We start from the raw sequence: 14,870 nt of genomic DNA on the forward strand, positions 1-14,870 counted from the left end.
GCTTTGATGGTTTCCTTCAGGAGGACGAATTGCAGGCAAGTCTCCCTATCCTTGAGGGCTCTGGGAGTAAAGGTCTGGCAGATCAAACATCCAGAAGGTCCTTCTCCCAGGCACTGGAGGCACTGCATGTGGTCATCAGATGCCAAGAAGACAGCTGAGCATGAGGTGCACCTCTTAATCCCCACTTCTTCTGCTTCCTCAATTCTGTCATAACATGGAGCCAAAAGAGAATCACTTACTAACTGCTAACGATAACGATCTAAGAAAGACAAACTCTGGCTCTGAAGAGACTGGAGAGGTTCACATCTGGCCAGGCACGTGGCTGAAAGGAACTGAAGTGGTGAAGGTGCTCTGCTCCTATGTAGCCTCACCCTCAGAACATAGACTCATGAAGGGACCATCATGATCATCTAGTCTGACCTCCTGCACATTGCAGGCCACAGAACCTCACCCACTCACTCCTGAAATAGGCCTCAACCTCTGACTGAGATACTGATGACCTCAAATTATGGTTTAAAGACTTCAAGCTAGAGAGAATTCACCATTTAAACTAGTTTAAACCTAAAAGTGACCCACGCTGCAGAGGAAGGCGAAACCCCCCCAGGGTCTCTGCCCAATCTAACCTGAGGGAAAATTCCTTCCTGATCCCAATATGGTGATTAGTTAGACTCTGAACATGTGGGCAAGACCTGCCAGGCAGACACCTGGGAAAGAATTCTCTGTAGTAACTCAGAATTCTCCCCATCTAGTAATGCTGAAGGGAGGAGCAGAATGTGAGAGTGCTTTGAGACTGATAGATGGTTCTATGGCAAGGCACCATAAGGTGATGCAATATCCCATAAGTGGGAACATACAGAGCCACTCGAAGAGTTGATTCTTTGGGAGTATTGTCTCTGAATATTCCCGACAGTTGGGATGGAAATATTTCAAAGGCAGGCCATGGGTGCTGCCCTGGCTCTAGATGAATAAGCCCCAAGCTCTTCAGGTGTTGGGACTCCAGTTAAGATGTCATAATTGTGTGTGTTTTAGGTACAATGTCATATTGTGCGTCTGTATTAGCATTTAGCCTCTGAAAGGTGAGCAGAGCCTGTTTGGTTGCTTAACTCCACAGCATTTGTGCATTGCTTTCTTTCCTGTTGTGGCCATTTTCTCTGTGCCACTAACTTCTGAAGCAGATACGTCCATAGCAATTACTTTGTTCCTGTGATTTGATAAGTAAACCATCTCCCCTTGTTCATTTCTATGTAATCATGGAGAGCTCTCCTTACATCTTGGAGCTAAGATTCTGTTTGCCAAGATGGCTGGAGAATGGCTTCACTAGGAATCGGTGTGACTAGATGTGAAACCTAGCCCATGGAGCAATTCCTATGCATGATACAATCATCCTTAATAGTTGCAGGTAGTGTTGAATTGGAGATGTTTTGCTGTGATTTACTTCCTGTACTTTGTGGGTGAGGGTGGGAGCGAGTTGAGAAGGTCCTGTCTTGGGCTGACTCATTTGCTAAATATAGGTTTGTTAATCTGATTGTCTGGTTGCAGAAGACTTTTCTGGAGTTTTGTCACATAGCCCTGCAACTATAATAGATTTAGGATCAGGTATATAGTTCCTTTGGATTCGTGATGTTGTCCCAAAATGCTCTTGCCATAAATCACACCAGATCAATGCAAGAGCTTTGAATTATGCCACCAAGTAAATTTAAAGTAAAAATCACTCTTAGTGGAAAAAGTCAGTTGCCTGTAGGATGTCACACCATGACTTGTTGCTCTGGCAAAGTATGAAGTTAATGATGCCGGCATTGCCTGCTGTACCTCTTTTGTCAATATATGCAATCTTGTGGAAAGACGTCCTTCTCCAAGAGGAAAACCAGATCTTTTACCAATAAAGCTACTACTGTTGTTAGCTTTCAGTTTACACAACCAAGAGACTTTTGGATAATTGAACATAGAAAATTTCATTTTTATTTATTTAAAACCGTGATGCTCTTGTAGAAAAAGTGTAAGAGAAACCTGGTTTCTAAATTTGTTTTGGTGGGAAAATATTTTCCCCTTAGTTCTCTAACCTTCTTCCATTTTGTCTTTATGAATATCAGGGTAACCACTGGTTTTCAAGTTATAGTATCAAAAGTATTCAGGTGGAGAAAACCTCTGAGTATTTGACTGTGGTTGGCCATGGTCAGAATGAGAAAGCTCACCCTCATCACAAGAAGAACTACTGGCAGAGAAGTAATAACATTTATTTTTTTGGGATGCAAGGGGTGCGCTGTAAGTTGGCTTAGCCTATTTACTTTTTTGTGAGTTTCTCAACAGCAATTACCAGCTGGTCTGACGAAAGGGGTCTTGAACGCTAAACACATCATAGTTTTTCCCCTTTATTTTCAAAAAGGAAGTAGCAGACTGTTCTCACTCTGAGCTGGAGACATCTCTCACAGGGACAGGCAGTGGGGCAATTGTTCCCAGTTGTGTGAAATGTCCACGAAATAGTCCTGAGAGTCTAAAACAGAGTTGGTCTAAAACCAGAAAAAGTTGTCACAAAAATGTCGGCCTGTTTTTCCATCAAAACAATTCAGAATCTGAAATATTTTGAGCAATTGTGGTCCATAAAACACTAACAACCTGCTTTCTCAAGTCATTTGGAATTTTGCAGACAAAAAAAAATGGTTTCTCACTTATGACCCTGTAATCCAGTGGTGGAACAGCCGCCTTGGAAATAGAAGCCTTTTATGCCTGCGTCTGAGCATAAACAGCACCATGCATTCCCTTCATTCAGGTTGTACCCTGCAAACATGTTCCTAATGTGGGAAAGCAATGAAGAAAAAGTTTAAAACTCTGATTTTTGTCATATTAATGTTTAAAAAACAAAATCCTGAAGAAGGGATCACTTGTTTCTGTCATGTAGGCCCTTCTGCCAGGAGGTGAGGCTCAGAGTCTGCCTAAACAAGGACTGCAGGACTGTTTTATGAAAGCTTGCATCTGCCCTGGAAAATAGAATCATAGAATATCAGGGTTGGAAGGGACCTCAGGAGGTCATCTAGTCCAACCCCCTGCTCAAAAGGAGGACCAATCCCCAATTAAATCATCCCAGCCAGGGCTTTGTCAAGCCTGACCTTAAAAACTTCTAAGGAAGGAGATTCCACCACCTCCCTAGGCAACGCATTCCAGTGTTTCACCACCTTCCTAGTGAAAAAGTTTTTCCTAATATCCCACCTAAACCTCCCCCACTGCAACTTGAGACCATTACTCCTTGTCCTGTCCTCTTCCACCACTGAGAATAGTCTGGAACCATCCTCTCTGGAACTACCTCTCAGGTAGTTGAAAGCAGCTATCAAATCCCCCCTCTTTCTTCTCTTCTGCAGACTAAACAATCCCAGTTCCCTCAGCCTCTCCTCATAAGTCAAGGTTATGGCACAACGGTTCGTGAATATATGTATCAACGACCACGTAGCAGCACTGCAAATGTCCAATATGGGAACACCACGAGGAATGCTATGGACTTTGATTGTGCCCTTGTAGAGTGAGCTCACACCCACCGACAGGGCTTAGCCAAAGCTGTTTCATATGTAGTCTTGATGCAGTATGTTACCCATTTAGAGATAGTCTCTGAGAAGAGTGCTTGACCCTTTATACCAAGGGTGGGCAAACTATGGCCTGGGGGTTGCATCCGGCCCTCCAGACATTTTAATCAGCCCTTGAGCTCCTGCTGGGGAGCAGGGTGCAGGGCTTTTCCTGCTCTGACACTCCAGCCGAGGAGCGGGGTCAGTGGCTTGCCCCACGCCGCACGGCTCCTGGAAGCAGTGGCATGTCCCCCCTCTGGCTCTTATGCGTAAGGACAGCCAAGGGGCTTTGCAAGCTGCACCCACCCCAAGCGCCACCCCTGCAGCTCCCATTGGCAGGGATCCCTGACCAATGGGAGCTGCAGGGGCAGTGCCTACAGATGGGGCAGCGTGCAGAGCTGCCTGGCCACGCTTCTGCATAGGAGCCGGAGGGAGGACAGGCTGCTGCTTCTGGGAGCTGCTTGAGGTAAGCGCTGCCCGGAGCCTGCACCCTTGACCCCCACATGCATCCCAACCACCTGCCCCAGCCCTGATCCCCCTCCCACCCTCAAACCCTTTGGTCCCAGTCCAGAGCACCCTCCTGCACCCCCAACCCCTCATCCCCAGCCCCACCCCAGAGCCTGCACCCTGAGCTAGAGCCCTCACCCCACCCCAGCCCCCAATTTCATGAGCATTCATGGCCTGCCATACAATTTCCATACCCAGATGTGGCCCTCAGGCCAAAAAGTTTGCCAACCCCTGCTTTATATGATCTGCATATAACAAGTGAATGAGGCAAAACATGAAAAGGTTCAGTCCTGTCCAGATAAAAGGTCAGACATTGCCTGACATCTAACATGTGGAGATGCTGCTCCTCAGGAGATGAATGAGGCTTAGGAAAGAACAAAGGTAAAACATAACACCTGGTTTAAATGAAACTGAGAAACCACTCTATGACCACATCCATTTTTTTTTGTCTAGTCACTTTTTCTTTAGAGAATTGCATATAAGGAGGCTCTGCCATCAGAGTGTGCAACTATCACACTCTCCTTGAGGATGTTATCACTACCAGAAATGCAGTTTTCTGACACAAAAGTGGAAAGGGACAAGAGGTCAGTGGCTCGAACAGATGTCCCATTAAGGCCTGACAGAGGAACTGGCTCTCAGAGCGGAGGATATAGATGAAGGAGTCCTGTTAAGAATCTTGCTCCCATGGCATTAGAGAAGACAGATCCCCCAGAATGGGGGGATTAAATGCAGATATTTCTGCCAGATACACTTTAAATGAACTAAATGCAAGCCCTAACAACTGAAGGTGCAGCAAGTACTCTAAAATGTCCTGGATAGAGGCCAGCGGTGGTTGGATTCAGTGGACTAATAACCACACTGAAAATAGTTTCCAATTCACTCAATAGGCCAGCCTGAGCGGGTTCCCCCCACTGTTAAGGAAGACTCATGGGATAGCCACCAAACACTACTCTTCCCTCCTTGTTCAACCATGCAGTAGCCACACCATAAGATGCAGGGAGCTGAGCGCAGGATTCAAGGTGTGGCCTTGGTTCTGAATGAGTAAGTTGGGATGGGAGGCTGAATTGACAGCATAAGAAGGTCGGAGAACCAGCACTGTTTTGGCCACACTGGGAAAATGAGAATGAGCTTGGCCCAATCTGCCTTGAGCTTGAGGATGACCTGAGGGATGACTGGCATCAGGGGAAAGGCGTACAGTGGAGACGACTTGCAGCTGAGGTGAAAAGCATGACAGGGAGCCTGAACTAAGCCTTTGAGGGCAGAACAGACATTTCCTGTTGTCCCTTGTAGCAAACAGGTCAATTGTCAGGATGCTCAAAGTTGTGAAGATGACCTGGAGGACATTTGCCTTCAGGGACCACTTGTGATTCAGGAAAAAATATCTGCTGAAATGGTCCACGAGATGATTCCAAACTCTGGGCAAGTGATTGGCTATCAGAGTAATGTTCTCCTTGATGCAGAACTGCCACAGGCTGATCTCCTTTAGACAGAGGAATCTGGTGTCTGCTCCCCCTTGTTTGGTCACGTAGTACACCGTGGTGGTATTGTTGGTAAGTATGTGAGCCACTGAGTCTCTGATACAGTCACAAAATGTGCAACAGACGTTCTAAATGGCCCAAAGCTCCTGCGCATTGATATGGAGCGAGGCCTCCAGCTCTGACCACAGTCCCTGTGCTTTTCCTTGGCGCAGTTGCCAGAGAATGGCTCCTCCATTTCTTTGGAGAGGCGCCAGCTCTGGAATGCGAAGCGGCAGCACTTTTGGAAGCCAAAGGCAATCTTCGACCTGACGAGAGCCCTGGTACCAAAGCAGGCGCTGCTTCAGTGACGGTCTGGAGCCACTTGGGTCTGTTTTGTGAACAATCTGCAGATTGCACAACAGTCTTTCACGTGGGCCTGGCTGAGACAGAGCACGCACTGTCCATGGGAACCACTGTTGAAGATCACTCCCCAACATGAAGGATAATGTTTAAACCATGAGGGCATCACCAAGGAAAACTAAACTAACACTAATCTAACTAAAGGTACTACTAACTATATACAACAACACAAAATTACACTAGAGAAGTTGTTAGGTTAAGACCACACAGAGCCCCAACTCCAGACACAGGGGAGGGGTAAGAAGGAACTGTGGGAGGGTTGGGGTGGTGCCGCCTCAAATAGCCAGAAGAGGGGCTACAGCCATGAGGCATGGGCACCGCTCCTTTATGGGTATGGATAGGCAAATTTCTCCAGCTCCGGTGCCCTGGGTGCGCAGACACGTAAGTGGAATGCGCAGCTACATCTACTCAAAGAAGAAAACCCAGCACTGAGGAGAAGAGAAAGAAGCCTGAAAGCAGCATTTTAAAGAATGGTCCCTGTATTTTCTTCAAAAAAATAGCTTCAAAGATGAATGCTGAGAACACATGAGGTAAAGTAAAAAGAAGGTCTCCCTATTTCCCAAAAAGCATCACAGATGTTTAAAAATGAAAATGGTGAATCGCTGCATTCTGTTTATCCCCCGGAGACAGATTTTTCAGTGGTTTGCTAGATGGGTGAGACATCTGGGATATCTTCTTATAGAACTGAACTGTCCTGGATAATAGGAAAAGTCAAATCTTTAGTAAGAATTAACCAATACAGATTGAGAAATTAGAAAAATGTAATTTATCACTGGAAAATATGTTTAATTATGGACTTACTGGTTGCTTGCTGAAAATACAATACAGCAGACTCACTTTCGCCTCTTTGTGCGATGGTGGTATCATTAAATATAAATCAATAATTAATGAAAAAATAATCATCATTTTCTGGAGCTCAAATGCAAAGCAACAAGAAAGAGGAGAAACATTCCATGCTGTTTAAAAGGAATATACTACTGTTTCCTCTAAACTAACACCATACAAAGAAACAAACATACAGGTTTTAAAGTTAAAATTTTTAATAAATGTATTTATCTATAGCAGGCATAAATATTTCCATTGTGTGATTATATTGTCAGATTGCAAATTATACAAGATTTAGCAATCATATAAAGATATGTGAACACTGTATTTATAAAAATCATCATTTAACATTAGCAGACTAATTTCTTATGAAAACTGCATGTTTACAGTTCAAGCTCAAGAACTTGGATGGACCAGAGTGTAACACTTAATTTACTATTTTCATAGACACATGGGCTAAGAGAGTCCATGTAAGAGAAACAAAGACCAGATAGAACTGCAAAGTACTGCTCAGATGTAGAAATAGAATTTTTTGAACTGCTAACCAGCACTAACTAATATACGTATGTTTTTTATGAAAGGTTACAAAGAAGCATAAACTACTACTGTTATTTTTATAAAAATATTAGAAAACAAGGGAAGGAATTTTAAAAAATTCTTTTTCCAGGACTTATGGCAACTTTTAAATCTTACATCTGATTCCTGATTCATTTAGAGGGAGAGAGACTATGTATCATGCATGCATATTGTATACACTCTGCAGTTTTAATAAAAAATCCAGTTACAAATCTCAACTTTTTATCAAGGAAAACTTAAAACTCAGGGCTGCATGCCACTCTCAGGTGCAAACAACTCTCTTTGAAGATAACTGGAGTGGTGCTTGTATATCCAGACAGATAATTTGGCTTTAGTTGCATATAGCCTAAAGGTTCTGGGTAATAACACTTACAAAGTGGTCCTATTCTCCTCAATCATGGTAACAAAATCCACAAGACTAGTGAAAATGGAAATAGTTAAACTATATAACTTATGAGGAAAACATTCTGAGCTATATTAACATTTATATATATATTTTTTAACCTTAAGGCCTGGAAAAGACTTTATAGAGCCCTTAATTGTATGCAATACCATAGTTGTGTAGAACGGATGTTAGATCTTTTGACTTATGAATATATTTCAATAATGTCTCTTGCATATTTTATGACTACAGTACCCCACTTTTTATAGAGCTTAGTTATTTGGACACAATATTACTATTTTTAAAAAAAACCTATCAAATTTGCTGCTCTTAATTCCACGTTTTGGTTTGTCAATGATTATTACTAATACTACTATTTTTAATCAAGTTAAAAAACATAAAACGGTTTTTCTGAGACATCAAACTCGCTATTTTCTCAAAAGAAGAAACTTTATGTTCATACAGGGAAGATAATGTGCTTCAATAAATGTTTATAGTATACTTAACTACTATTTTAACACTACAGTAGACAAAATCAAAAGGCAGACATTAAAATATGTCTTAAATTTAATATAATTTGTTAATAAAATTAATATATTCTTTTCCACTGAATACAGAATGGCTGAAGTGTAGCAATGCAGTCAAGACTGGTAGCAAGGTGTAGTAATAGGAGTCCAGAAGAAAGATGATATGGGGGAATATGCAGCCTGTTGGTCAAGAGAGGAGCCTGAGAAAATCAGGGCAAGGTAGGATCCTGGAAACTGGGAAAGCAGGAGGAAGTCTACAAGTGTCTTTTTCAAAAGTTCTGGAATATTATGGAATTGAGACTCTTTCCAGGTTCTTTTAAGCTCTCTGAGTAAGGATCTTTGATGGTTTATAATATTAAAATAGTTGATAATTTAGAGAAATATAGCATAAAATAGGTGTGGCCAACCTGAGCAGGAGCCAGAATTTACCAATGTACATTGCCGAAGAGCCACAGTAATACGTCAGCAGCCCCCCATCAGTTCCCCTGCAGCTCCCAGCGCCTCCCGCTCACCAGCAGCCTTGATGATCAGTGCCTCCCCCTCCCTCCCCGCACCTCCCAATCAGGTGTTTTGTGGCGTACAGGAGGCTCTGGGGGTCAGTGGGGGCAGGGCCTGTGGCAGAGCCAGGGGTTGAGCAGTGAGCACCCCCCTGCACATTGGAAAGTTGGCACCTGTAGTCGGTGCCTATACAAGGAGCCGCATATTAACTTCTGAAGAGCCACAGGTTGGCCACCGCTGGCATAAAGAATAGAAAAAACTACAATCTATTTAAACAGGAGCTTGAGCACAGCTATACATAGTCTTTGAAGATCTAGTTTAAGAATTGGGCACCGGAAATAGAGAAAATTTTGAAGTACTCTAGGAACTTATTAGGTGATCAGGATGAAGACAGGATTTGCACAAAATTATTTTATTGGCAGAGTACATCAGGAAAATAAAAGATGGTGATAATCAAACCCATCAAACAAAAGAAAGCTTCAAACAGAGAGGAATGATTTCAAAATAAGAGAACAAAAAGGCTATATACAAATGAGTATGTACAAAGAAGCCATGAGTTGTGAGAGAGGCCAAAAGCAGAAATTCGAGGAGCGGATTTGTAGCAAATATAGGAAGAAAGAGTAAGATGGTATTCAAGAGAGGATCACGATAAGGCTCTTGATCCAGTTGTATTGTATAAGTTTAGAAGTAGTAGTGGTAAAAAGCAGGGATTGAGAAAGTTTGTATTATCTGGTATTCACCTAAGACATTACCAACAATCAAACAAGACAATATATTCACTATTATTTTGGTGTGAATGTAACTTGAATAAATACTCTTGGTGCATGTTTCATGTTTTCTCTACTATGAAGGGTACACATGAGAGGAGTAACAAACAATCATTGTCATAGTTTGGAACTTGTTTATATTCTTTTGATTCAATTTACATTCAATATAGCAAAGAATAAAATGTTCTGGGGGAAATTACAATAATATTACAATATATTTTGTAACCGGCTGAAAGGTTAAACAACACAGCAGGAAAGACTTGGTATAAATGAAATGAATTGTAGTTTGGCAAGCCATTTACTTTAGCTTTTACAACAAAGCAACATTTTGGATAGCTCAAACAGCACCAGCAATTTCAGGAGGATTAAATTCCCTAACTATGCACATTCCAAACAGTGGTTTGGAAATAACATCTTGGCAGCAGATACTACATGCATCAGACCTTCCATAGTCTTCAAAATCTGGAGTAGACAATATGTTCATATACCACTGTGCAGTTCCCCTTCACCTTTTATGTCCACTAATCTATAGATTTTATTTTTCAAGACATCCTCATATATTACTATCCACACATCATAACAGCAAATTGAAAAAAAAAAACCCAATATGACATCACAGCAGGCGTTTCTTTACTGAAGTCCAGCTGCCACTTACATTTATTCCAACTGGATATTAAACTTTTTTTTAAAATCGTTTCATTAGGTGAGTAAAGGCAAATGTGAATGAAGCCAATATTACTTTTGTTAAATTACTTTAATATGAACATGATTTTTATATAAAATTTGATTAGTTCAGCAGTCTTCTAGAATTTATTAGTTTGCTTTGCATGCAATACTATGTAACCCTAGGAATACTACTGTATAAAGCAGTACTCTTAAAACCTCAGGATATGCTTCATTATGCAAGTTTTCCAACTCCACTCACATAGTTAAAATAAGGTCTGACTACTCACAGCATTATTCCAAAGATTTATCTGTTTCTCCTCTCCCCAGATTATCACTTCCTCTGATAAACTGACCTGTTCTTTTTTTATGAATACCAGTACATGTGTCATGAAGCTTTTGCTAAATCTGAGTGGCATATAAAAGAGTTTACACTAAAAGTGATATTACTATATTTTAAATTGATCATGAACTGTTCATTTATATAAAAAATAAAGGAAACAATTCCATGATATTTATCAATAAAAAGCCCTTCTAAAATTAAATATCTAAGTTAGACATTTCTGGTCAGCAGTCATTCTGAATTTTCTTCAAGCTGCAGGAGAAGTTCTAAGTTCATTTGAATTTCAATATAACATAGTGACTGACATCTATGTAAAAACTGATGGGAGAACTTAGAGTTTGAGTATTTGATCACCACCTCAAGATGTGCTCCATCTAAAATCACACAGATTATTCTCAAGCTTAGTTTCTGTAGCAGACGTGAAAGAATCAGACATCAGACAACTTCATCTTTATACTGTATTTGTAAGGAATCAGGTATCTAGATTTAGGTCTCTGTAATTTCATAAGTAAAAAACCCAGCAAGCCAAAAATTGGTAGAATTTTTTTTTTTAATCACCAGATTATTTTACCTGACTGACTGATTACTCAATTAAAATTTGACTATGATTATATATCATACAGGCAGAACGAAGCTATTACAAACTCTCCTCTCTTTTTTTTTGGGGGGGGGAGGGGGGCTGATAATCAAGCAGTTTCACATGTTAAACAGCAATTAAAATGCAATAGCCAGAACTGTGCATTCCATGTTCTCTGTGTCTTGGAGCTTCTCCAGTGATTACAACATTGGATGACTTTCTCTCACTTCGTCCAGTTTAGAAAGGATCCACTGTGGGAGTTAAGGAAAAAAAAAGTTCCCTTAGTAAAAACTATGCCGTGCAGTAGAAAATTTGGCTGGGATGGCCAGACATGTCACCACTTAATACCTGGTCCTAATCAAATCTTAACATTATGCAAAGTTCAAAATCTACAATAGTATTTCTCTGTCTTTCCTGTCTTAATCCTGTCTTTTGAAGTTCAAATTTCAATCTCCCACATGAGAACATATGGGACTACTGCTAAGACATCTGGCTAGGCCAAGATTCCAATTTCTTAATCTGCAGTTAGGGTTGCCACCTGTCTGGTTTTTACCTGGACAGTCCAGTTTTTGGCTTCTGTGTCCAGGTGCCATATATTAACAATAATATTTTAGAAAAGTAATAATCATCAGTGTGTTGCACATATACTGGAAAGACATTATTATTCATTTATATTATCCAAGCATTCTAGGCAAGTCACAGAACAGAGAATGACATGGTTCCTGCCACCAAACAATTATAATTAAATTTTAGAGGTGACAAAAAGAATGAGGATGACAAAGAGTTGGCAGAGGGTGGAACCAGCAAAACTGAATCTTGCTGCAATATGATCATATGGTAAGTCAGTTTAGGCTCAAACATGTTGTTGGTTCTGTTAAGGTTTTTCTTAACTATGTATTTAAAATTAGAAAAATAAATATACTAGTAAGTCAATGAACACAGTACAGAGAAATTAGTTTTCAGAAGGGATTTAAATAAGAGGATATTGGCATGGCAGATCGGAGTGGGAAAGGCATTCCCTGTATCATGATGAGTATGAAAAAAAGGAGATGAAGTCTCCTGGAAGAAAGAAACAAACAGTGTATCAAGGCTGATAAGAGGCCAGGTTTGATAAATAAATATGACTGGAGTTATGTGCTGCTCTGTGCCTCAGTTTCCCCATCTGTAAATTGCAGACAATCAAATTCAGAGGCCATAAGGCATCATTGTGATAATCTAGTCTGACTTTCCGCATGACATAGACCAAAGACCTTCCCCAAAATAATTCCTAGAGCCTACATTTTAGAAAAACATCCAGTCTTGATTTAAAAATGATCACTGACGGAGAATCCACCATGACCCTGGGTAACTGGTTCCAAAGGTTAACTACTCTCACTGTTACAAATTTACATCTTTTTTCCAGTCTGAAAGCTGGAGCTGGCCTTGTAGTCTCCAGAGGGCTTTCATGGAGTTCTATATTTAGGGTAACATGAGGAGCTAAAGAGGGCCCTTCCCTTTCCATGATGTCTGGATCTGAGATGAGAAGATGACCAGGGTCTCAAGGCAGAGTCAGAAACCCTATAGACTCATCTTTTAATGGGGTCAAAGATACCCTGAAGCGGTTTCAGGTGAAATTTGGAGAAGTTGGTGCAGGCACAGAGCCAAGCAGCAGAAATGCATGAGGTGGGATAGTGAGTAGCTTCAGTGGTGGATCCCAGGCAGGTATGGAGACTTCAAAGGTGTTATCAGGATCTGAACTGGTGAGAAGTCCAAGCTGGTTGTTGCCACGATGTGTGGCTCTGGAGGAGTGGGGAGAAAAAGTGACCATGGTGCCATTTCTGTGTCTCAGAGGCCCTCCTGGGTTGGAGGGTACAAGGAAGAAGAGGGCTGGCATTTCCTTTTTCTGTTGTTTTTACCTCTCTTGTGAGGAGATGTTTCCTCTTCTCCTTTGTTTTACCCTAACAGATATCTGCATTGACTTGTGATGCCAAGGCAGAGGCATTGGCACCAGAGGATAGTTCTGAAGTTGGTTCTGAGGGCATTGGTGCCAAATGAGGAGTACACACAGAAATGGCCGCTTTCTATGTTTTGTGAAGGCCACTGAGGACTTACTTAGCAGTGCCTGTTCCGTCTGTGGTGTTGCTTTTGATTTAGCCAGTTTTGGTGGTGCCAAATAAGGGATTATTCCCAATACAAGACCTAAGATCTGGTCTTGGGCCTAAGACAGATGGTGAAGCTGAGGCTGGAGCAGCACAATGTATCTTGAGCCCTGTGTAAGAGCACCTCAGCACAGAGGGTCAGTCCCTAGCACCTTGGAGGCTGCAGGAATTGAGAAGTCAACTGAGCCTAGAGCCCCAAGCATCTCTCCCTTCTAGTATGGGGAGCGGAGCACTTCGGGGTGGACTCCGGGGCAGAGATGGAGACCTAAGCCCCGCACCTGGAGCTTCAACTCCAGCATCTGTGTCCCTGCAGAGGGGCAAGGCGTGACCCCTGCTGGTGGCCTTGGGGGAGGGGCCGCTGCTTTACCCCCCCGCAATCACCTCCCAGGAGGCTGTGGCCACAAGAAAAGTCCCTGGTGGATGCATTTGAGAAACACTCTATACTACTCCACACAAACTAACCACAAGAAAAATAATAAGCTAAACAGAGAAGACCTAGCCTAGGGATATGAAAGTGAGTTCTGTTCACTGTCTGTGGTGGGAGCGAAGAATTAAGGCACGCACACATAGTGACGACAAAAAGCTTATGTGAGATCACTCATGCACTCAATGAACATGGCTTTTTTTTTACAGCTCGACACTAGGAGGACCCTATCTCACAAGTGTGAATACACAGAAGCACTAAAAGATTAATCTTACCAGTATTTCAAATCTGACCTGCAAACCTTCTCTTCCACGTGTGTCTTGAACAAATAGTGCTATTTAAACCAAACTAGGAGAATGGTTCTGTGATGCAAATAAATGCCCTCTAGGAACTGGGATGAATCCTCCAGTCTAATTTTCACTTTTCACCAAAGCTACACTGCATTTTGATTTCTATCATTGAAAGACTAATACACTGAAACCCAGTATTTTAACTGGCTCTGCTATATTACTCGTTGCTTACCACTCACACAGTCAAATCAATAGTCTTACATAAAATAAAGTCTTACATGGGCCTAAGCAAGGAGATATTTTGCATTAGATCTGTGCATTTTTGAAAACTAAATACTCACTAGTTTATTGTTGGTTTCTGTTTGTTTAGTGGCCATGTAGAATTATTGAATTGTGCCCAAATAAAGGAGTTTCATTGCAAATGTGATCCCCAAAGAAGTTTACTGTAAAAACTACTATAAGTAATCGTGTGTAACGATCTGTAGAGGAGCTTTTTATTTTGTGTGCTGAAATACTGTAATTCATTGCACAATACATTTAAAAAAAACAATTAAAAAAAACAACCCTACAAATTTTCTACCCCTGCCCACTAAGACTTCAACTATTTAAGAAAATTTCACATTTCAGAATATTAATTATAACTGGAGGAATGTTGTCACGATTGATAAGTTAATATTTTTTGCAAAAGACTTTGATATGTTATACAAATGCTAAATATTATTTATAGAATGTATTTATAAGTGGAAAACCAACTTACTTTTCACAAAATAAGTTTACTCTCCAAAATGAGTAACAGCACTTATTTAATCATCTGCCCTGAGAAAACATAGAAGCTGAACCTGCAGTCCTCAGGGTAGTTCCCCCCAATAAACACTAAGTATGGAACATTTCTTCCTTACCATGTCAATGCTCCAATGAAGTCAGG

At 41.3% G+C, this 14,870-nt stretch overlaps 1 protein-coding gene across 4 annotated transcripts in view; it reads right to left on the reverse strand.

The window, feature by feature from the left end:
* Positions 1-10,874: 10,874 nt before the first annotated feature.
* The window catches only part of VPS13A (vacuolar protein sorting 13 homolog A), a 259,919-nt gene continuing 255,923 nt past the window's right edge, over positions 10,875-14,870 (reverse strand). For all 4 annotated transcript variants that reach the window (XM_073345105.1, XM_073345103.1, XM_073345104.1 and 1 more), the window contains one exon: positions 10,875-11,344. In XM_073345105.1, coding sequence (XP_073201206.1) covers positions 11,294-11,344 — 51 coding nt within the window. In that variant the 3' untranslated portion in view covers positions 10,875-11,293. The remainder of the gene's footprint in view (positions 11,345-14,870) is intronic.

Source organism: Lepidochelys kempii, chromosome 5 (assembly GCF_965140265.1).
Source record: "Lepidochelys kempii isolate rLepKem1 chromosome 5, rLepKem1.hap2, whole genome shotgun sequence".
Classification (NCBI taxonomy): Eukaryota; Metazoa; Chordata; order Testudines; family Cheloniidae; genus Lepidochelys; species Lepidochelys kempii.